Raw genomic sequence first — 22,459 nt, forward strand, 5'->3', positions numbered from 1 at the left:
GTGACTATTAACAAAATCAAGAGCATACAGACGGATCACATTTTTGATTGTCATTAGTTCCCTTGAATAACAGTTCTAATGGCCTCTAGTCACTGTTGAGTCCAGTTAAAGAACATAATGGGAACATCTAGAACTTTACTAGGATGTTCTGAAAATGCCTTTCTGCTACTCTTGGGGAAAAAAAAAATCTTTGATTTGGAATCTAACGTGGTTTAAAATTAAAGTATTAAAGAGTCATGAATAAATGCTAATGAATCTCTGCTATTTCTTTAAAAGAAACAGAAATTACATTCAACCACGCTGACCTGAAGTGAATTCCTCAAAATGCGCTCCTGAAGTTAATAGCGAATTATAATTACGTAAAACCTCCAAGTTGGGCTGTTTCTAAGTTGGTATGAGCCTCTGGCAAAAGCATGCTATATTTTGAGCCTGACTGACTTTTTCCCTATTTGTTTCAGCCCACGTTATTCCCCTCACCACCAAAATAACCACACATAGGCCTACCTACTTTCTATGCAAGGGAGGTCAATTTCAGCCAAACTTCAAAGGTAGCCATAGCATGGAAAAAAGAGGTGGGGGGAGAACAAGAGTAGGGGAGTGGCTCCTGGATGGTCCTGATACTTGCCAAGGACATCGATTAGGTGGGAACCGGGCCCTCTGGTAGATGGCAGTAAGCTTGTGATGGTTTTATTCTTCGTTTTCATAAGTGGGCCACAGATTCTGTACTTGGAAATCCATTTGTAAGTGTATAATCACTTCTCATTTGGCTTGAAGGTTGCTCCGCGGCATAGTGAGTGAGCTTAACCGAATTCACAGTTCACATCAATAATTTACGTTACTGGGCTCCTGGAAATCCAGACCTTTCCAAAGGTCTTCGAAAGAACTCTCTAATTAATGCCATGTGTGTTCCTACCTTTGTTTTTAGCCCCCGTTGGTCCCGCCTCCCGGGTTACTTACTCCATCCACACAGCAGGGGTGAAGAAGGGAAAGTGATCACACAGTGACTCAGTAACATTTTAGAAACACGGTGTTTCTGTTTACCATTTAGAGTTTTCTGTTTATTAAAAAATGCTTTTTGGACCATTCCCATCTATCCTGTGTGATCACATTCCTCACTTCCATGGCTATTGTGAATATAGTGACCCTGTAGTATTTCACTTAACCTGGAAAAGATGTTTTCTATCCAGATTTCTTTTTCTCAGATACAATCTGTTCCAGTAAATCACTTGCTAAATCTTTTTGCTTTTCTGGTTTTTATTTTTTTAGAATGTTTATTCATTTTTGAGAGAGAGAGAGACAGAGACAGAAGGGGAGGGACAGAGAGAGAGGGAGACACCTCTCCCTCTGAAGCGGGCCGTGTGCTGACAAAAGAGTCCAATGAAGACGCGGGGCTCGAACTCATGAACTGTGAGATCATGACCACAGCTGAAGCTGGATGCTTAACCGATTGAGCCAGAGGTGCCCCCCCACCCTTTTTTTTTTTTTTTTTTTACTGTCTAATCAATATGGAATATATTCTCTTCTCTTCTCAACACTGATTATTCAAATATATATGAATACCTATAATATGTAGGCGTGTTGGTACCTATCTTTAAAAAAAGGAGTTAGACATGAGAAAATTAGGCAAATATGAAAATCATCAGGAAAACAAGTTGGAACCAGAAACGCATTTGTACACATGTTTCAGACCTGAGTCATACATAATTCTGACTGTGAGATTTCTGGAGGTCCTATCAAAGAAAACATATCTGTTAAAAGATTAACTATCAGTTAAAATCAATAAGTGCTGGGGTGCCTGGGTGGCTCAGTTGGTTGGGCATCCAACTATGACTCTTGGTTTTGGCTCAGGTCATGATCTCACAGGTTTGTGAGTTCAAGTCCCATATGGGGCTCTGCACTAACAATGTGGCGTCTGCTTGGTATTCTCTGTCTCTGTCTCTCTCTCTTCCTCCCTCCCCTCTCTCCCCCTGTCTGCCCCTCCTCTGCTCTCTCTCTCTCTCTCTCTCTCTCTCTCAAAATAAATACACTTGAAAAACATAATCAGTTTTACACAAGCATGGTTTTTCAGAGAAGGAAGGTACACCAACACTAAGTAGTAGTGTGGTCACTGTGGTATAGGAACAGTAAAATTTCCCAGAGTGGGGAATCTCTGGGTTTTATTAATTAGCTTCCATGTGACAGGTCATAGATGTCCTTTGAGAAACCACTGAGCTAAAGTAAGAGCTCTGTATTTCTTGTCTTCTATTAGTTGAGAAGCCCTAATTCTTAAGCTGTCCAGAAGGAATCTTAGTAGTGGTCTTGCTCCTGTGGGTCTATTGCCACTGAAGACTTTCAACTTTGGAACCTCAACAGAGAAGTAGATTTGTCCAAAAGCAGTGATGTATGAAAGTTCTTTAGATATTGTTCATTTTGCTTTTAGTTCTCTTCATACAATTGAAGCTAGAGCTTTAAGTCAGGAAAATATTATAATGCACTGGAAAGTTGGTACTTTGGGGGTGCCTGGGTGGCTCAGTCACCATCTGACTTTGGCTCAAATCATGGTCAACTTTTGGGACCTTATCAAGATAAAAAGCTTCTGCACTGCAAAGGAAACAATCAACCAACCTAAAAGACAAGCGATGGAATGGGAAAAGATGTTTGCAAATGACATATCAGATAAAGGGTTAGTATCCAAAATCTATAAAGAACTTACCAAACTCAACACCCAGAAACAAACAATCCAGTAAAGAAATGGGCAGAAGACATGAATAGACACTTTTCCAAAGAAGACATCCAGATGACCAACAGTCACATGAAAAGGTGCTCAACGTCACTCATCATCAGGGAAATCCAAATCAAAGCCACATTGAGATACCACCTCACAGTGGTGGAAACAACAGATGTTGGCAAGGATGTGGAGAAATGGGAACCCTCTTGCACTGTTGGTGGGAATGAAAACTGGTGCAGCTGCTCTGGAAAACAGTGTGGAGGTTCCTCAAAAAATCAAAAATAAAACTACCCTGTGACTCAGCAATAGCACTATTATGAATTTATCCAAAGGATACAGGAGTGCTGATTCATAGGGGCACATGTACCCCAATGTTTATAGCAGTGCTTTCAACAATAGCCAAATTATGGAAAGAGCCCAAATGTCCATCAACTGATGAAATGATAAAGAAGATGTGGTTGGTATATACAATGGAATACTACTTGACAATGAGAAAGAATGAAATCCTGCCATTTGCAACAACATGGATGGAACTAGAGGGTATTATGCTCAGGGAAGTAAGTCAGCCAAAGACCTATCATATGTTTTCACTCATAGGTTGATATTGAGAGACTTAATAGAAGACCATGGGGGAAGGGAAGGGAAAAAATAGTTACAAATGGAGAGAGAGGGAGGCAATCATAAGAGTCTCTTAAATACAGAGAACAAACGGTTGACTGGGGGTTGGGGAGAGGGGAAAGTGGGTGATGGGCATTGAGGAGGGCACCTGTTGGGATGAGCCCTGGGTGTTGTATGTAAGTGATGAATCATGGGAATCTACCCCCAAAACCAAGAGTGCACTGTATATGCTGTATGTTAGCCAATTTGACAATAAATTATATTTAAAAAAAAAAAAAAGTCATTTATGGGAGCTTCCAGCCTAAGGCAGTCCTTGCTGAAGCAATACTATGTCAACTGTTGGCAGTACATGGCCGAGTGGGGAAGAGGATAAAGAGAATGCATTCTGCCAGGTAGATCGCCATGACTTCTTGCAATTCCGTGTCCTTCATTCAGTATGATATCGATTTGAACCCAGAAGTTCTCAACCCCCATAGAGAAATCTGAAACAATTACTTTCTCCATTAAAAAAAAGAAAAAACCAGGGGCGCCTGGGTGGCGCAGTCGGTTAAGCGTCCGACTTCAGCCAGGTCACGATCTCGCGGTCCGGGAGTTCGAGCCCCGCGTCCGGCTCTGGGCTGATGGCTCGGAGCCTGGAGCCTGTTTCTGATTCTGTGTCTCCCTCTCTCTCTGCCCCTCCCCCGTTCATGCTCTGTCTCTCTCTGTCCCAAAAAAATAAATAAACGTTGAAAAAAAAAATTAAAAAAAAAAAAAAAAGAAAAAAACAAACCTACTAACCTATAGGGATGTTGGTTGGTTTCTGGAATAGATAATGGAATATTGTGTTTCAGTATGCTGTAATAAGCCCTCCTTCCTTTTAGATAAGGAGTATGGTGAAAATAACACCAATAGTAAGAGCTAACATGTATTGACCGTCTTCTATAGGCTGGGCATTGCACTCAGCATTGAACCTGCTGTATTATGTCATTTTGTCAACCGCCCCATGAGATAGGTGCTTTTCCTTTATCCACTTTCTTAATGAAGAAACTGGCGCATGGAGAAATTAATACCATGCCCAGAGTCACAAGGCTCATAAGGAACAGATAAGAGAACCAGAATTCAACTCCTGGTCTAACTTCTAATGACGTATAAACCTCCTAAATGCATAAAGTTCTGAGTCTGCTTCTCGTTCTCTGGTGGCAGATGAGATTCCTGAGGGGACAGGCTTACCCATGAAAGGGAAGGGGGGACATGCCATGGGCAAGGGACATCTGAGGCTTGTGAAAATATGAATTTACGGGGCTGGTTTTGATGTACCTATCAAGAGACAGAGTTTTATTTTCCGCGGTCAAGAAGTGAGGCATGACAAAAGCTAGACTGAATTTCGAGTGGCCAGACCCCCATAAGAGAGTATGTCCTAACTTTGTGGAATGTTGTACTTGTTCATACCGGATAACTTCTTTCCACACAGAGGAGGTGCACCCACATGGTTCAAGAGTAGCGAATAGATTTTATGTGAAATTTTATCCTAATTACCACAGAATTCTCTCTCCACTGATACCATTTGCATGAAAATGGTTTCCGGGGTAGAACAAGGTTGTCTGAAGCGTTGACCCTGCATCACTGGTACATGGATTAACTTAACAAATAAAAGGATTTTTTTTTTTGACATTTAGGATTTTATCCCCATAGGTGTCTGAGCAAATTAGCACATGAAACCTGTGATTTTACAAATGTTATTGCTTAGTTGAAAGTAGGTTGATTTTTTTTTTTTTAAGAGGGAGTGAGTTTAAAGCCCAACTCTACAAGTCAAATACTACAGGAAACACATCAATAAGGGGGCAATTATGAAATCAATGCCTGGGGCCTGAAGTTTGGAGAGGACCTGGTGGTGTTACTTCCTTCCATGCACTAGCTAATGCCACACAGACTTTGTCTTCTGTAGACTATGGATAAGTAACTTGGAAGAAAAATAGAAAGGGGGGATTGGTCTAGAATGCATTGTGTTGACTTTTATTTCCCACTGCCGCCTCCCAATTTTGTGAGGTGATAGAATTTGTAGTGCACTTAGCTGCACCCTTTTAAAGTAGATTTTTTCCATTTCCCTCATGAATAGAATTTGCCTTACTCACAAGCAGCACTATATATCCAGGGTCCTTGTGTCCCTGGTCTTTCCTTTCTTATCATTTCATTGTCCCAGTTCTTTGTGCACAGAGAACTCCCACGGACCCCCTATCCTCGTAGTTAGTTTGTTTTTCCTTACAGTCCGTGTTGCAGGGCTGGGAAACAGATAAAACAATCTTGGCCAAGTCAGATAAGATGCTTACAAAGAAAACCTACCATGAGCTGCAATTAAACAGTGCCCAAGGGTCAAAGCAATCTCCCTTTCCCTAATCGCCGTGCCTTACTCAAATGAGCATTCCCCAGTATGAAACGTGCTATAGAAAATGTACCTGCTTTCTCAGTTTTACCCTCAGATTCAAAATGACATCAAAATCGGAATTACCAGGGTTTTCTAAAACTGGGAAAAACACACGTTTACATTTTTGTCCCCTTTTTTCAGGCCTGCTTTCCGTTTTATCTCACAGTGCTATCAGCGATTAATTTAAAGAAGGGTGACATCTCTTAACCAACTTGATTTATTGTTCCTCCATTGCCTCCGAGCTAAGACTTGATGTTCACTGGTAATCGCCTCGCAGTTTTAAACATGAGCCCGGTATTCCTTCTTGCCGATGACAAATGCAACAGATGACGTGAAGCATGGGAGAGAATTAAAGTAACGTTGTCTCTTCTTTTCAGATGGTAAGGTGGAAGTCACCAAAGAAGGTGTGAAGCTGTGCACCATGGGTCCAGGAAAGGTGTTCGGAGAGCTGGCAATTCTTTACAACTGTACCCGGACAGCTACCGTCAAGAGTAAGACTGTTTTCTTATTTTGCAAATATTGCCAGCGCCGTTTTCCCCTAGAGCTTTGAGATGTTGGTTGACGTACTTCCGGATTCAGTCTCTGTGATTTTGTTAATCTACAGTTTAATTCTCACCTTGCAATGGGGTTGATACATCTGTCCGCTGAAGGAGGGTTTGCAATCAGTTCTGCCTGACTTCAGTTGTTTCACTGACTTGTGGAAAATCTTCTTTTAACCTGGGATTCCTAGAAATTAAGATTTACAAAATGCAATCTCTTGATAAATTAAACAGAAGCAAGACCTTTTCGCTTGAAGCCGCATGCTGGCACTTAAGGAATTTTTACGTATCTGTCTATTCTGGGTTACGTTCCCCCATAAATTCCACTTGTTCATTCATTGGGTTAGAAAAAATTTAAAGGAGAAATGTCCTTCATCTCATTCAAGCCTCATTGAGCGAGATATATCCTGAATTCTAAAATTGTGTCTGAGTATATTCTTGTCTTCAGCTGCTCATCAAGCTGTATATTATAGTATTTTTCTTTTCTACTGATTGAGCTTATTTTAAATCGGGGCAATAAAGCAACTTGTCTCCCTAATTTTACATATATGTGTATATATGATTTCTCTAGCAACTCATTACTCGGTAGAAGCAGCTGCAGGCGTTGGGGAGTGGGGGGAGGTGGTGGTTTTAAATACTCCTTCCTGACTACAGGATATAATGAGTGTGTAACAAACAGAGCTGAATGCAAAAGGCAACAATGGAAGGTCCATTGCATCTTTAGGCAGATGTGTGTATTTCGTGTTGGAAATGTTCTTTGATACACAGTCCTGTGGCTCATCGCAATCACAAGTCACTTTGATTAGGTTTTCTTATCTTAAAAAAAGTACTATTGGCAAAATGAAAAATTATCAATCAGTTTCAGCTGGATGCCATTGATTATTTTGTTTACTGTTTTGTTTTTTCTCTCAAGTATGGCATGCGGCTAACAATATGGCACTGAACCTTGGATTGTAAAGAATTCAAGAATGCATGGCCAGCCAGAAACCCAGAAATTGTCCTGTAGGTCTGGTTAGTGAATCGCCTTTTTATTCAGTTGGATTGCGGCCCTTAGAGGATGAGTGCCTCATGATGTTTTATCTCGATCTTTGAAGGCACGAAACTCTTTTGATTGATACGCACCATGTTTTTATTTTATGTGATCATTTAATTACATGACTCAAAGAATAATGAAGCCCAGTAAAGCATAACAGAATCTGCCACAACTTTAACTTGTTTAAAAAGTGCCTTAACTAGAAGAGTAGTCATGACACTATTAAGTGAAACAGATTATACTGTCATGCTGCGTTTTATGAGAAATACATTCCTTGTAGGTCAAAAAAGGGACAGGAGTGACATATTTTGTTTAAAACAGGCTTTCTCTGAATTGTGAATAGTGAACATTTTAAAATACTTCAGCCTTGTATACTGCTCGTTTAATTCTGATGAAAACCCCAATTCCCAAGAGGTCAACAGTTGGTAATAACATGTGCTTAATCTTTTGAAACTTTGAATTATTAAAGAAATATTTTAGATAGACTAAATAGTGCATTTAAATTTTATAGCAGAGATTTTTTTTCATAAAATGATTGCTTTATGAAATTGATGAGTTTCCTATAAAATGGAGTTCATCTGCTGTAGCCTCTATTGTATTACTATTTGATCCGTTGAAAAACGTCCTATGTATCTGATTGAGAAGGAACTGGGTGTTGAATGCAAATCACAATTCTAACCATTTGGGGCAATCAGAACACCTACATCAAAGAAAATGAGTAATGGAGCATCTTCTTTAACACAGACTCAGAAAAAGCACACACGTGTGTGTGTGTGTGTGTGTGTGTGTGTGTGTGTATGTGTATTTCTTCATAGTGCCTACTTAAGATGTGGAGGTTGTACTGAGAAAAGAGCCTAAGGTTGATGGAGTGTAGACCTACCTCTGCGTTTATAGATGGAGAAGTTTCTGCATGAATGAGGAATAATATCTATTACCGAGAGATTCTGCGTATCGTGTAAAGAACTATAAGGTGTGAATAATGATTATTTCTTATTCAGGACCTTTTGTTCTGTCTCTTACACTATCCAGGGTGATTATACTTATGACCATGATCCTTAAGTACCACTTTAAATTTATGTTTAAATTAAACTTTCAGGCTGATCACTTTATAATTCTGATTATGTTCCATTATGGATGCTAATTTTACCAAACGACTACAGAACAGAAACCCCCCAATGTTATCTTACTCTTCATGTGTGATATTACAAAATGGCCTTATTTGGCTTTTTAGATCCAGTCGTTTCTCAGGATTCAGGATTTTGTTGGCTCTTGTCCATTTTTGTTAGCCATCATTTTGCCAGTAATGACCATTTGGCGTATGGATTCATCCACCTGGGTGTGGCAGTCTACCTCTCAGGACTTCACTCGACCTACTCAATAGCTTGCCTATCCATGCCTCTTTCTTTCTCACTTCTGTGGGATGTGACCCCATTTGTGTCGACATCACCTATTTTGTTTCTGATCTCTTTCTCCTATCTTTCTCCCTAGGTCAGCCTGAAAGCTGCCTAGCATTTTAATGCATTTTTAATCTCACAGTGGTAACTAAATCCTAGGTGACAGTCAAGAGTTCCTCCATGTACATGAGTCATTTCTTGTTCAAAAGAGCACTTTTTTTTTTAAATTGTATCAGGCCATGAATAAATAAATCCCAGTGACTTCCCGCTAACAAATAGGATTCTATTACCTGTGGGCTTTTTTTTTTTTTTTTACTTACAGTACCAAAAAAGTTGTTTTCTTTTTAAAGCTCAAAATTGATAGATGCTATAAAATACGATAAGCTTGTTCGTAGTGTTTCAACCAAAAGAAGTGCCATGATGGTTTGAAACAAGCTCCTTGTTTTTCATTTGGGAGAAATCAATTAACATGCCTCAGAAAATAAACGTATACTACTGGTTATTACAGTAACACCAGGAGAGGGGTCTGATAGCACCATGAATAACTCTTTAAAATATTAAAACCATAAGGACATAGACAACCTGATAGGATAGTGCAGGAAATCTACATTCAGAGTCCATTCCTGTCTTGTAAAACAGCACCATTGATTTTTCCCCCCCTTGAGGAATGAACATATCAAAATACATAAAATTAACATTTTGTTGGAAACAAATGTAATGGATGTCTTGAGGTCATTCGTGGCTTAAACACCCTCAAGTTTTCCCTGTTATCTGTGATAGGAACACGGCCACTTGGACCGTCCATCCTATCACAAACAGTCCAGATGCCCCGGGGAGGAAAAAAAATCAATTGTTACATTTGATTTCCACAACACCAAGCAGTGTCTCCAATGGCGGTTGAACTTGACATCTTTATCTAAATATTTTGGGGTTGTGGAGACGAAAGAGTTTTACTGTCCATTTTCAAACCCCACAAAGGTTAGGGACTTCTAATACATCCTTCAGTAACCCTTGCTTCCTCAGTGCCCATACCTGGAAGCATGTTATTGTCTTGTTTTCCTAAAGTGTCATTTCTGGTCATGATTTCACTTTTCACTTCCCTCACAGCTAAAGCAATATCCATTGATACTCAGTCTGGGCTTCTTACCTTGCTTCTTTGCCCAAGGTTCTTTAAAATCACACACACACACACACACACACACACACACACACAAATGGAAACTTGAAGTTAATGGAAACCTAAAAATAGAATGGACAAAGCATTTCATTTACAACGAGAAAGGGATTCAGTGACACTTGCCCTGTGTGTGAATTTGCAAGGACATTTATGGTATTATCCTGTTTTACCTGGATTTCCCACGACCAATTCTCATAACTACATAGTGGTTTTTTTTTTTTTTTTGAGGTTTGACTTCTATGGCTCTTTGCTCCCAAATTCAGTTGTAGATGAATTGGGGTATTTTTGCCTGAAGATACTAAATTGAAGTCTCTTCCTCCTATTTTGAGTGTCCTGTTCACAAATCCCCAAACCTTAGGCAGTAATTTATTCAAACACTTTCATCCAGGTAGACTGCAATATAATCCAAGAATAAAAGGTCTCTCTTTGTAGGAAAACCTCTCAACACTAGGGTAAGTTGATAACCGTGGAAAGTTATCTGCAAAATTGGTCTATGGGGGTGTGAGGCTCCTTTTTGAATTGACTTGGGCAAAGTATCTGAGTAATTATTTTTTCCTTAGATTATGTATAACAAGTATTTAAAAATTCCTCAGCATTAAAATACTTGAGTACTATCACAAAAGAGCCTAAACATCCTACAAGAAATCTAACAAATCGGTGACTTTAGTAACGTCTGCTAAAAATATCTTTCTGCCTTAGCTTTTGAATACTTTCAGGTTTACAGAAGCTTTCCTAGGATATTTGTACTGGGGGAGTGGACTCATTAAGATATTGCAAGATGTCATAGACATTTTAAGAACACAGTGAAAAGGGTTGGATTTTTCGGTTTATTCTTGTTGTGAAAATGGAGTCTAGGCAGTAAGGTGTTTTGTACATTCCCACGTAGCTTGGTTTCAGACCTATTATTCAACCTGACTCAGAAAAATCTGCCTACTGTCAAAACAGACAAACAAAAATTCTAAAGAATGCGAAAGAAATTGACCAACATTGTTTGTTCAGATACCTCTCTGATCTGTTCTGATACTTACAAAGTCAACAGTGCCTTTTATTGGTAAAGGAACAAAAGAAATGAATGCCAATTTCATTAATCCAAGGGAATCCTAGAGAAAGCTCTTCTAGTGGCCGTAACCTTACCTAGGAAGGTGATTGAATCAAGAAGTGAGCAATTAGACACTTGTTAGGAAGACACCATTGTCGAGTTCCAAAAAGCATCACTGAGGGTAGAGGTACATCCACGTGAGGAGATGAAGGGACATAGCCCGTGAGTACCCACCGCTGTCGTCTAGGCGGTTATTACCTGGGGTTTTAATGAGCAGCACCAGTCCTGGACTGTCGGACTCCCTGCTCCATAGAACAAAAGCGGAGGAGAGAAGTATGCTAAATGAGAATGGCTCTGTTCTGCCTTCCAGAGGCCAATTAAAAACATGCAAGCTTTGCATCCTCCTAGTCTAATGCATGCCTGCTACTAACCATCCTGAAGGGAGAGAAGCAACAAAGTAAATTTAGGCTGCAGATGACTAGAAATATGGCCCTGATCACAGAAGGCACAGTCCAGGAACCTCCCAGGAATGGTCATCCTGGACAGCGAAACAGTGTTATGACAGCATCTTGGGGAAGCAGATACGTTGTTTAGTGAGTCAGCCACTATTCTGTTTAGGAAAATCTTTCTTTCTTTTCTTTCTTTCTTTCTTTCTTTCTTTCTTTCTTTCTTTCTTTCTTTCTTTCTTTCTTTCACAGATCACATTTGTCTCTTACAGAATGCTGTGAAATTAGTAACATAAATCCAACTATGTAATCCCTGAGAAATAAATTTCTTGATTAAAGGAATCAACTCACTAGGTACCAGTGATGCCACATAGCAGACTCACCTGAATAAATGCACGTGCAAAAGCTGTTGGATCTCCTTTCTCTATTGTTGAAGTGAAATGGAAGTGAATTTCGGAGAAGAGGAAAACTGTAAATTCCCATGTGTTTCTTTTACAAGATGAAGGGTTTTGTTTTGTTTGTTTGTTTTTTTTTTTTTTAGTCTTGATGGGAATTGTTATAGTCAGAATTTATTTAATTTATATTTACTTCCAAAAAGAGATTGGAGTTCGGTATTGATTGGGCTTGATAGACAGGCGTATGTTAGCGATGCTTCTTGGGGGAGAAAGGGAGCATCTCTTAGGGTCCAAGGAGGGCAATATTACTTAATTCCTTCTTGTGGCTAGATTAAGGACTCTCGCCCTCCCTCTTTTAATGAATCGAGTACCTTGAGTGTTCCCTGTACCTAGGGAATAGTTAGCCTTTAACTGATGGGATATTATTTTTTTAAGGATCATAGGTAATTTAATGGTAAATGTAACAATGGGCAAGGAAGACTGCTTTTTTAGCAGCTTCTTCAAGCTTGCAGAATTTTCCGCAAAGACCTGCATCATAAAAAACAACCACGCAGGGGTGCCTGGTAGGCACAGTTGGTGGGGCGTGTGGCTCTTGATCTCAGGGTCATAAGGTCAAGCCCCATGTTGAGTGCAGAGATTACATTAAAATTTTTAAATTAATGTAGTCCATAGGGCGCCTGGGGGGCTCAGTCAGTTAAGCATCTGACTCTTGATTTCGGCTCAGGTCATGATCTCTTGGTTGTGAGTATGGAGCTGACTTTGATGGATGAAGGCTTGGCACGGAACCTGTTTTGGATTCTCTCTCTGCGTCTCTCTCTACCTCTCTCTCTCTCTCTCTCTACCTCTCCCTCTCTGCTTCTCTCTTTCTCTCTTTCAATGAGTAAGTAAATATTAAAAAAACAAACAAGTAATGTCCAAAAAATGCTCCCACATGGTGTAAAGTTTGCAGCAGGTTTAGTATATCGAATCTTAATTTATTTAAGAATTGTCTAAGAGAGAATTTACTATACTACTCTACTACTACAATAATTTAGTATTTAATCAGATGATTGGAGAAAAAGCGAGGTAGTAACGTAGGTCAGTACTGTATATTATGTCATTATTTTCCTAGAAAATGAAACATTCCTGTCCATGGATTGCAATGGCTGTTCAACGGGAATAAGGAAGAGAGCAGAGGACATCTGAGGGCTCAGAGGGATGCTCTAAACGTAGGGCTTTCAGGCATGGTGTGGTGGCACCCTCATTTTATTGCTGAGACAACTGAGTTTAAGCGACTGGTCCCCTGTCCCCTAGCTGTGTAGTCAGAAGGAGGCCCGGGACTATGACACTGCGTTGCTCTCCTGCTGTCACAGGCTCTTACATTTCATCCACAGTGGCTCATTTTGCATTTAAACACAAGTGTATCTGTAGGACCACTTCTATTGACCTTAGGCTTCATCTCCACAAAAAAGTTACACAGCGTGTTGCCATTGTGGGTTTTTAAAATTTTTAGATGGTAACATATGGACCTACATTAAGTACATCTGTTAGGAAAGGATGAGTCCTGAGATATAATGAGGAGAGGGTCATAAGCTTAAAGCCTTCGAGACACATAACAAGCAATCTGTACCAATTTGGGGATCTAGCTTTTGCAGTATACTGAGACACTTGAGTGTCTGATGCAATGAAACTTTATGGTTCAACATCTGAGACATCACTCAGTAGCTACACGTTTCTTTTATGGAATATATTAGTCAATGAATTTCTTAAAAGTAGGAGTTACAGAAGTTGAAACAGCAACTAAGAAACACCGAACAAAGGACTTTCTAATGTTATTTTTTGTGATGTAACAGATCGATTAAGGTAGAAGAAAAAAAATTGAGCCATGATACGCATGTTTTACTTTTGTTTCCCCCAGAGGAAACACAATCTCAGCAATTCATTGGCAAATCTGAGAGCCTGCTCTTCTTCTGGGACATCCTTTGTGGACTGGATACATTTCTAAGTACCCATGGTAGCAGTGCTTTATAATTTACAGCCTGTTCCCCGGGCATTATCTGATGTGACCCTCAAAATATCCCAATCGAGTAGGTGACAGAGGTTGTCCCTAATTTCCTGGGTGACAAAGTGGAGGCCAAGATCGTGGAGTCCACAATCATTTACAAACCATCTGATACAAATTGACGTAGCAGCGTTGGAAACACTTACTATAGACAACCCTCCCTCCCTTCCCTCAAATGTGTAGACCTTGAAATGAGTCTGTAACATGCCTACTACCCCCACACAAGTGTAGACTCTTGATTAGGGAACTTCAAATGATCATTACAGTGTTTATCAAACTGTGGTGCCTGCAACAGCATCAGCGTCCTCCGGGCACTTGTTAGAAGATGCTGGAGATTTTGCATTTCTATCCATTCAGAAATCTTCGGGGCGGGTCACAGCAATCTGTCTATGTAAACCAAGTTTCATTACTGTCCTTCTGGATATGCTTTTCTCTATTATTTTGTTGCTGTTGAGCAGAGATATTTAAGAAAAGTTGCATTTTTCTTTTAGAGTGAAATACAGCATTGTTGGCTGACTACCAGCATTGTGCAGATTATTAACATATTCTTTTGAAGAAGAGTGAGAAGCAAAATTAAAAGAGAAACAGGTTGAGAGGGAAGGAAAAAATTAAAAAATCATGGACTGCTGGGCTATGTTGTTAACAAGAATAACTTTTAGATTTATTGAATTTGATGGCTAGGATATTGGTAGGAAAACAGAGCAAAGAAAAAAAGTTTTATTTGATTTTTGTTGTTCTTTCTCACGGTCACGAATATAGTTTGCATTAGGTGAAAGCCAATATGGATGGGCATTTTGAAGAGAACAACTGACGTGGAGATGTCTGAATGAGTGCCCTGCTTTTCCCTGCTGGGTTAAATCCAGTCCATTGGACCAAGAGTGGAAGAGGTCCTTTATAGTCCGTGGAGGTGGTCATTGATCTAATTTACGGTGAGGGACCCAGCAGTCCTAGATGGATTGCAGATCTCTTGGCATCTAAAATAAGAGGATAAAAAGGCATCCATGTATTAGAGTCCTTGAGAAAGAATTGGGGGGAGGGCGATGATTAGAATTAAGACGGGTGGAGATCTGAGTTCTGGTGTGCTGCAGGTTGCTGGTGAGGAAGCTAGCCAGCTCCTCCTTTCTGCACAAGTCTTGGAGAATTATTTTTACTGTGAATGTGGCAGTAGATGGTAGAAAATTAGTGTCAACTGCTCAGAAAGGCAGGGATGAGAGGGCTGAGAAATGATGGTAGCTTAGGAAGCTAGACTGTGTGTTCTGTACCTAAGCCATTCTCTTACTCCTTCTCTCTAAAGGACAGTCTGCCTTCTCTCTAAAGGACAGTCTGGGGGCGCCTGGGTGGCGCAGTCGGTTAAGCGTCCGAATTCAGCCAGGTCACGATCTCGCGGTCCGTGAGTTCGAGCCCCGCGTCAGGCTCTGTGCTGACTGCTCGGAGCCTGGAGCCTGTTTCCGATTCTGTGTCTCCCTCTCTCTCTGCCCCTCCCCCGTTCATGCTCTGTCTCTCTCTGTCCCAAAAATAAATAAACGTTGAAAAAAAAAATAAAGGACAGTCTGCTTTACTAATAATCCACATTTTATGCCGTCGTAATTCCTCTCACTGTTGACTTGAAAGCATTGTTGTCTGTAGTTTCCTGACTGGGATCGATCAGTGTTCTGCAAACTGTCTTCACAACTGAATTCTGTGTTTATTTCCAAAGCAAAATCTCACGGAGCGCTTTTGTGTGTGAAGTTTGTTGAGAGCGGCTTTTGTTGCTTACGGATGGGGGAGCAGCCTCCAGGGACCCCATCTAGCTGCTCTGAACCCCCTTATTCTTGATGTCGTCTTACGTGTCTCCCTGGTTTCAACACTTCTCTGGCGATTCTGTGGTTGTTGTTGTTCAAATAACACGGCGTGAAAAACACTGCTCTAGTTGAATCCAAGGGTACATGGTGTGTCTGAGTGGTAGTAATTTTTAATAACCCATCTTCGTGCACTTACACAGGCTGTGAGCATGATCTCTAACCTTCACGATGGCCCCCTACCATAGGGAGCCATGGCAGGACTGCACTGATGAGGCAGCTGAGCCTTAGAAGGCTTCATTCACTTCCTTCAGGTCACACAGGTAGATTGCTAAGCTCTACCCCCTCCTTGGCGTTTCCCAGGAAGACTCTGAACTCCATTGCCTGAAACTTTGTTCTTGGCAATTGGTAGGCGAAGATCCCACTTCCGATCTATATCATCACTCATCTGGAATTTCTGAGACTCGTATCAAATTCTTGAGGCACTGGTAGACACCAGAGAGCATCACCCGAGAGAGGGCACGTCCCTACCGTTTAAGTGTTGAGAGCCTAGTTGGAGAGAGTGGATAAAGGTAGATTATAAGGAATCCCTCACAAACCAGAGACAGAGAAATAGAGGAATTTTGAGGGGGCAGGAGATGGCTCTGGGCTGGCATGGGCGGATGCCCACAGACACCGACCTAGGCCAAAATTAACTAGTAGACTAGTTCAGAGTACAGGATCTGGAATCCCATTGCCTGGGTTCAGATTCTCGGCCACTTGCTCTGTGCCCGTCGGAAAATAATTTAACGGCTGTGAATCCTCCCTGGGCCTCAGTTCTTTTACCTTTAAATTGGTAAGGACCTACCTGATCATTATGGCGAAGACAAAACAAGGGGCTCTCTGCAAATAGCTTAGTGCAGGAAACTAGCACGTGGTGCATTCAGTAAGCACTAACTGATCTTCTGCCCCTGTTCTCTTTACAGCTAAAACTACAAAAGCAGGAAAGGATTATGTACTAGTTGGGACCTTCATTATCTGAAGAACCTGGGAAGTACCCCCAAGGAGCCCAGGGCATAGCTTGATACCCCACAGGTAGAGCAGTGGAGGAAAGGGAACAGGCCACATTCCCAAGGGTGACGTCCCTGGAGAGATCCCACATCCGGACAGAGACCTCCTTTTGCCACTATTACCCAGAAATATTGGTGCATATGTACACTTTGAAAGAAGTGGTGTAAGAAGCCCCAACATCAAAACCGAAGTTTGGGTAAGAGTGTAGGGTGCGGTGATGGGATTACGCTTCTGCTTGGACGTGTGCCTTTGGACCTGGCGGAAGGAAGGAATATCTGTGCTGTCTGAAGCCATCTTGTTCTCAAGTCCCTCCTGGGCTGAATTCTCAAGACTTCCATGAGAAATGTGTGTGTTGGTGGTAAGTGTGCATGGCCCTGAATGGGTGCCTACTGCATCAAGGCCTTAGACAGATTAACAATAGATAGCTAGTGGACGTGCCTTTAAAATGGCAATTATTTTCCAAAGCAAGATTTCAGGCAAATGACACCTATAATTTGTATCTTAAGGTGCAGCCTGAAAACTCAAGACTTCTGGTGTACAATTAGTTTGGCCCCTTTGATTGCCTCAGGAAAAAACATTATCTTTTCTATATTTACCATGTTCTTTCTGGATAAATACGGTGGCGATGGCCGCAGTTATGGTTGAAATCCATTGTCTACCCCACTCTCTCCCACCCCAACACGTTCAGCCTCCTTACTTCCGGGCCAAAACCTTGGCCTTTCATCTGTATTTGAATTTAGCAATTCCTGGTTTCCCTAAAGTTAGAGTTACCCTGAGTTTTGGGAATTGTTCATATTTATTGCCTTTCACTTCATTGACTACTTTGAGGCAGAATTCTAGCAATTTCCATGGAATGTACCACAGAAGAACATGCGATCACAGTTATCCATGAAGCTTGAGCATAACACAAAACAAAGTGAGCTGCTAATACACACACACACATACATACATACATATGGGTTCTCAGCAATGTGAAATGGCCCAAACTATGTACAGTTCAAAATGTGATACATAGAGTTCTAAGACCATAGAGATCTATAAAATAGAGTTTCTGAAATGCTCAACGTCTCCTGAAGCTCAAATTTGAGATAGGGAGAGACCTGAGGTCTCAAGCATCCCTCCCTTTGTCTATCCTTATAATGTTTGAGGATTAATAAACACAGAAATGAGCTGTAGATGTTTGGAGGCCTTTTAAAAACGGATCGGGGCACATTAAGAGTCTTAGATTTGAAAAGGCAGGAAAAGAAAGTCCTGAATGAGAGCTGTGATCTTTTATTTACTGATGCTCTGTCTCCTACTTGTACTTCCGGTTTTTCAGCCAGAATGGTTCAGGCCAAGAACAATAGTAAATAACTGTAAACACAGCAGGACTATTTTTCTGTACTGACGTTTTCCCTAATACTTCCTTGAATGAATTTAACGTGTCTTTACAATTTTTAAAAATATTTTTCTGATCATAAACATGTTGAGAAAATACGTAGATGTAAAGATTTCTTTTTTTTTTAATTTTTTTAAGCATTTATTTTTGAGAGACAGAGAGAGACAGAGCATGAGCAGGGGAGGGAGGGGCAGAGAGAAAGGGAGACAGAATCCGAAGCAGGCTCCAGGCTCCGAGCTGTCAGCACAGAGCCCGACATAGGTCTCGAACTCACAAACCGCATGATCATGACCTGAGCCGAAGTCAGATGCTCCACCGACTAAGCCACCCAGGCACCCCTACATGTAAAGATTTCTTAACAAAGTCATTAAAACCCTCTACCCAGAAAGAATACTGTGAACATGTTGCACTATCTTCTTTTCCTTCCTGGATGTCCTCAAAGGTAGGAACAGCCTGTTCCCCTGTTTCACGCACGCGCCAGTTCTGAACATGGTTTATTTGTTGACAGTTGGTACGTGCTTCTGTTGTTCTTAAGGTTTTCTTGTGGGTCAAGGTGGCCGCATTTCGTTTCCATTTTCTCTTTGAGCCTTTCAGTCCTGCGCACAGTTCTTGGGCACCTTCTTCCAATCCTTGTTTGCCAGTGTTTTTCTGTTCATCGTTTGCCGTTAAACAGTGGTTTCTTTCCTGCTCTTGACGTGCACTATTCTTCTTGGTCCATGTGACCTGATCACTTGAATATTAATACTTTGTGTTTGTGTTTCACGAATATGTTGAGTTAGAAGTTGTTAGGCATGCTTTTTGTTAGCTGACGAAATGGGACTAGCAGGTCGTGGGAGAGAATTAGGTCTTCTTACCTTTATGTTCAACTCTAATACCGACCTGCTGGTGGAGTTGGCACAGCTTCAACTTGAAGACGCAGCATTTGAATCTTCGTTTTTTCCGCACTTTTTGCAATGCTGTTGTGGCATTCTGTTTCAGGACTTACATGCTTTACTGAGTGGAGTCACTCACCGATAGCTTAAAATTCATGGAATAATTGTGTTGATTGATTTTAATTGCTCAGCAGAAGACTTGCAAAAAAAAGATGAATACTGGCAAGTTGTCTTTATTTACAGCCGCGGCGTTAACGTCTCAGAGCGTTTGTTACATAGGCACTGGGTTTCTCTTCCGGATGAGCTAGGAAGGCATATAGATTTGTGGCGTTTGGGGGAGCAGAGTTGGACTTCTTCTCCTATGAACTGATTCCAAGTTGCTCTTGTTGTTTGGAAACCTGTGTTCATCCATGTGGTACACTGCTCAGGACAGTTTTCAAATTTCAAGATGAACTTGGTACAAGGACACCCACAATCAGATAAGCTACCTTCGGATAGAATCTTCGTTTTCAAAAGGTGTTCTTCTGAAGTCCTCCCACGGTGGACACCTAGTTACGGCATTCCTGTGCTTTCTTGGACCAGGAAGGAGTGTCCATCCACGTAGGCGCTTCACAAGTATAACTTGCTCGTCACACTAGGCTTATCATTTTGACTTGGAATGAAAACTCCATGCACTGTATATTCTCTACAGCACTTGTACAGTTCAGACATCATCTTTTGGAGTAGAATGATGGTATTTATGCTCGGATCGCCTTCTTGGGACCTAAAAGAAAAGCTGCAGATGTTGATAACAAAGCCTGTGGCTAAGAGCCTTAAAGGTTTGACCGCCATGGAGTAGCTAGGAGCCCTGGCTTTGAGTCAGTGGGGTGTCAGAGCCCATAAAAAACCTTTTCTTTTTCACAACAGAATGTTTAGAACATAGAGAATATTGATCGAAAGGTATTAATAAGGGTTATTGATAATATGGGGAGATGGGTAAATAGAATTTGAGGTCTTAACATTTTTTAATTAAATGGACAGTCAAAAAGGATGACAAAAGGCAGAGTTCAGAATGCGTATTAAAGGGGCGCCTGGGTGGCGCAGTCGGTTAAGCGTCCGACTTCAGCCAGGTCACGATCTCGCGGTCCGTGAGTTCGAGCCCCGCGTCAGGCTCTGGGCTGATGGCTCAGAGCCTGGAGCCTGTTTCCGATTCTGTGTCTCCCTCTCTCTCTGCCCCTCCCCCGTTCATGCTCTTTCTCTCTCTGTCCCAAAAAATAAATAAACATTGAAAAAAAAAATTAAAAAAAAAAAAAGAATGCTTATTAAGAAACATAAACATAAAAGCAAATTTTAATTTAAAAATAGTTTTGGGGGCACCTGGGTGGCTCAGTCAGTTAAGCGTCCGACTTCAGCTCAGGTCACGATCTCGCGGTCCATGAGTTTGAGCCCCGCATCGGGCTCTGTGCTGACAGCTCGGAGCCTGGAGCCTGCTTCGGATTCTGTGTCTCCCTCTTTCTGCCCCTCCCTTGCTCATGCTTTGTCTCTGTCTCTCTCAAAAGTAAATTAAACATTAAAAAAATTTAAAAAGCAATAACTCCTGTGGAAAAAATTGGTTTGGTTATTCCTCATGGAGGCCAAAACCTGGTGTATCCAGATGTTGGAAAGAGCTCTTAAAGATGAGAAAACGATTGTGGACATCGTCTCTGTAGCTCTTGGCTCGGTACACAGGAGACTGGAGGAAAGAGGGAAGGGCCGCCTAGTGTCCAAGCACGAGGGTACGTTTACAAATAAAGGAAACCAATCGAGGTAACAAACATGCCTACCGTGCCTCATGTATGTGGCACTTAGTAAAACTCCTACATAATGGATTTAATCTGCTTTTGAAAAAAATCAGTTTGAAATAAAGGGATGATATAAAGGAAAAGAAAAATGGAGGAGCTTTGAATATTTGTATAGTGTAGGGCTGTTTGACTATTCAGACTCTTTGGTTCCGTAGAATACATAATTTTAAATGTACATGGAGTAACACATTCCTTATTATGGCTTTCCTTGGAATTTTATATCCCAGGTAACTCACCATCGGCCTAATTCCATCGGCACCTCCCATTTGTAGAGAAATAGCAACAACTTCGGAATTCATTAATAATTAAAGAAAGGCTCATTTGTTTTTTTCCTGTTAATGCTAATATTTTCTGCTTAACATTTTATTTTAATGTATTACTTTTCTCTTTTTTTCTGCCTAGTATTTGAAAAGAAGCCTTGAAATGATTTTCAAATATCTTAGCACATTGTGAGTATAAAACATCATGCTCCTGTGAATTGCAGACACTTGCTCACATTTAACGACCTGTTTTAAGACAAAGAAGGAAAAACAAAGTTCTATATCCTAGAAAAACCATTCCTTTTGAGCTCATCTTCCTAACTTGAAGGGGCAATTAGCTTTTTCCATTTTGTGCTTCAAAAGAACTGTTAAAGGGGTCTTAGGAATCTCTGAAAAACCTTAGTGGCAGGTGTGTTAAATAAGGTGACAACAGGTGGAAGGATTTTCCTCCTTCCCTTCTGACCTCATCCCGCCCCACATTCAGTTTTCTTCAGTACCGGCTCTCCTCACCTCCGCAGATGGTGGCATAGGGACAGAAGGCAAGAACAGTAGACCCAACTTTGATATCTAGGGAGGCACACACTCTGAAGCAGGACAAAACCCACCTGGATGAGTAATGGGGTTTGGTGCCCATGGGCTCCATCACCAGCTCCACACACGGGATGCCACTGGCCGGACTCAACCCCCTTGGGACTCTCCTTGGGCCTGAGACCGTGGCCTCCAGTCTTTTCCTCCTTGCATCTACTCTGCCCGTAGGTACCAAGTTAATTCCATTCCTCTCCAACTTTTCTGAAAGAGGCATCTGGTTACGGCACAGACTTTGACCTCCCTGGGCGGTGGCTGCAGCCTCCCCAACCCCCTCCCTACAACGTGGCCTTGGAGATGGAGGCACGGCCTTTGTGTTGACCTGGGTGGGTTGAATGCCAAATCCCTTTGGGCTTTAGCAAAGTTTCCACGTTCGTAAAATAGGAACAGTGAGGCAGATTTCATTGCTTGTGGTGAGGCTCGAATGAGGCGATATACGTCAGGTGCTGATTTTGTGCCAGAAACAAAATATGAAATCAATAAGTAGCGATTGTTAGGATGGCTTTCTGTCCCAGGAGAACCACCGCAATTATCTCATAACTTGAGAAACAGATTTCTAAGGTTCCTGGAATCTTTTCTGTGTCGGTACCTTTGTGCGGGGTATTCTTTCCATGGAGAGTGGCTTCCATGGACAAACGTCTTTCTTTCTAATCTCTCCTTTGCGGGATCTTAAACAGTGCGGGTACTGTGCTAAGGTTCTCATGTGTACGCTGAAGTTTTGAAGCTTTAAAGGTTTCCCTCCCTCCTCTTGCTAGTGAGTTAATTTGGAAAACCAATAATCTAAGCACATTGATAAACGAGACTTTGACCTATGAAAATCAAGGAGGTGTAGCTGTAACATAATTAGATGCCTAGGCTGTGTTTTCATCTTATTCTGTTTGAATCTGAAAATCTTGGTGATGCGTGGAATGATAAGGTCGGAAGCA

General features: G+C 41.3%; 1 protein-coding gene across 1 annotated transcript in view; it reads left to right on the forward strand.

The window, feature by feature from the left end:
* PRKG1 (protein kinase cGMP-dependent 1) overlaps positions 1–22,459 on the forward strand; it is a 1,158,696-nt gene that overhangs the window by 359,679 nt on the left and 776,558 nt on the right. The window contains exon 3 of the mRNA XM_030334044.1: positions 6,104–6,217. Coding sequence (XP_030189904.1) covers positions 6,104–6,217 — 114 coding nt within the window. The remainder of the gene's footprint in view (positions 1–6,103; positions 6,218–22,459) is intronic.

Source organism: Lynx canadensis, chromosome D2 (genome assembly GCF_007474595.2).
Source record: "Lynx canadensis isolate LIC74 chromosome D2, mLynCan4.pri.v2, whole genome shotgun sequence".
NCBI lineage: Eukaryota > Metazoa > Chordata > Mammalia > Carnivora > Felidae > Lynx > Lynx canadensis.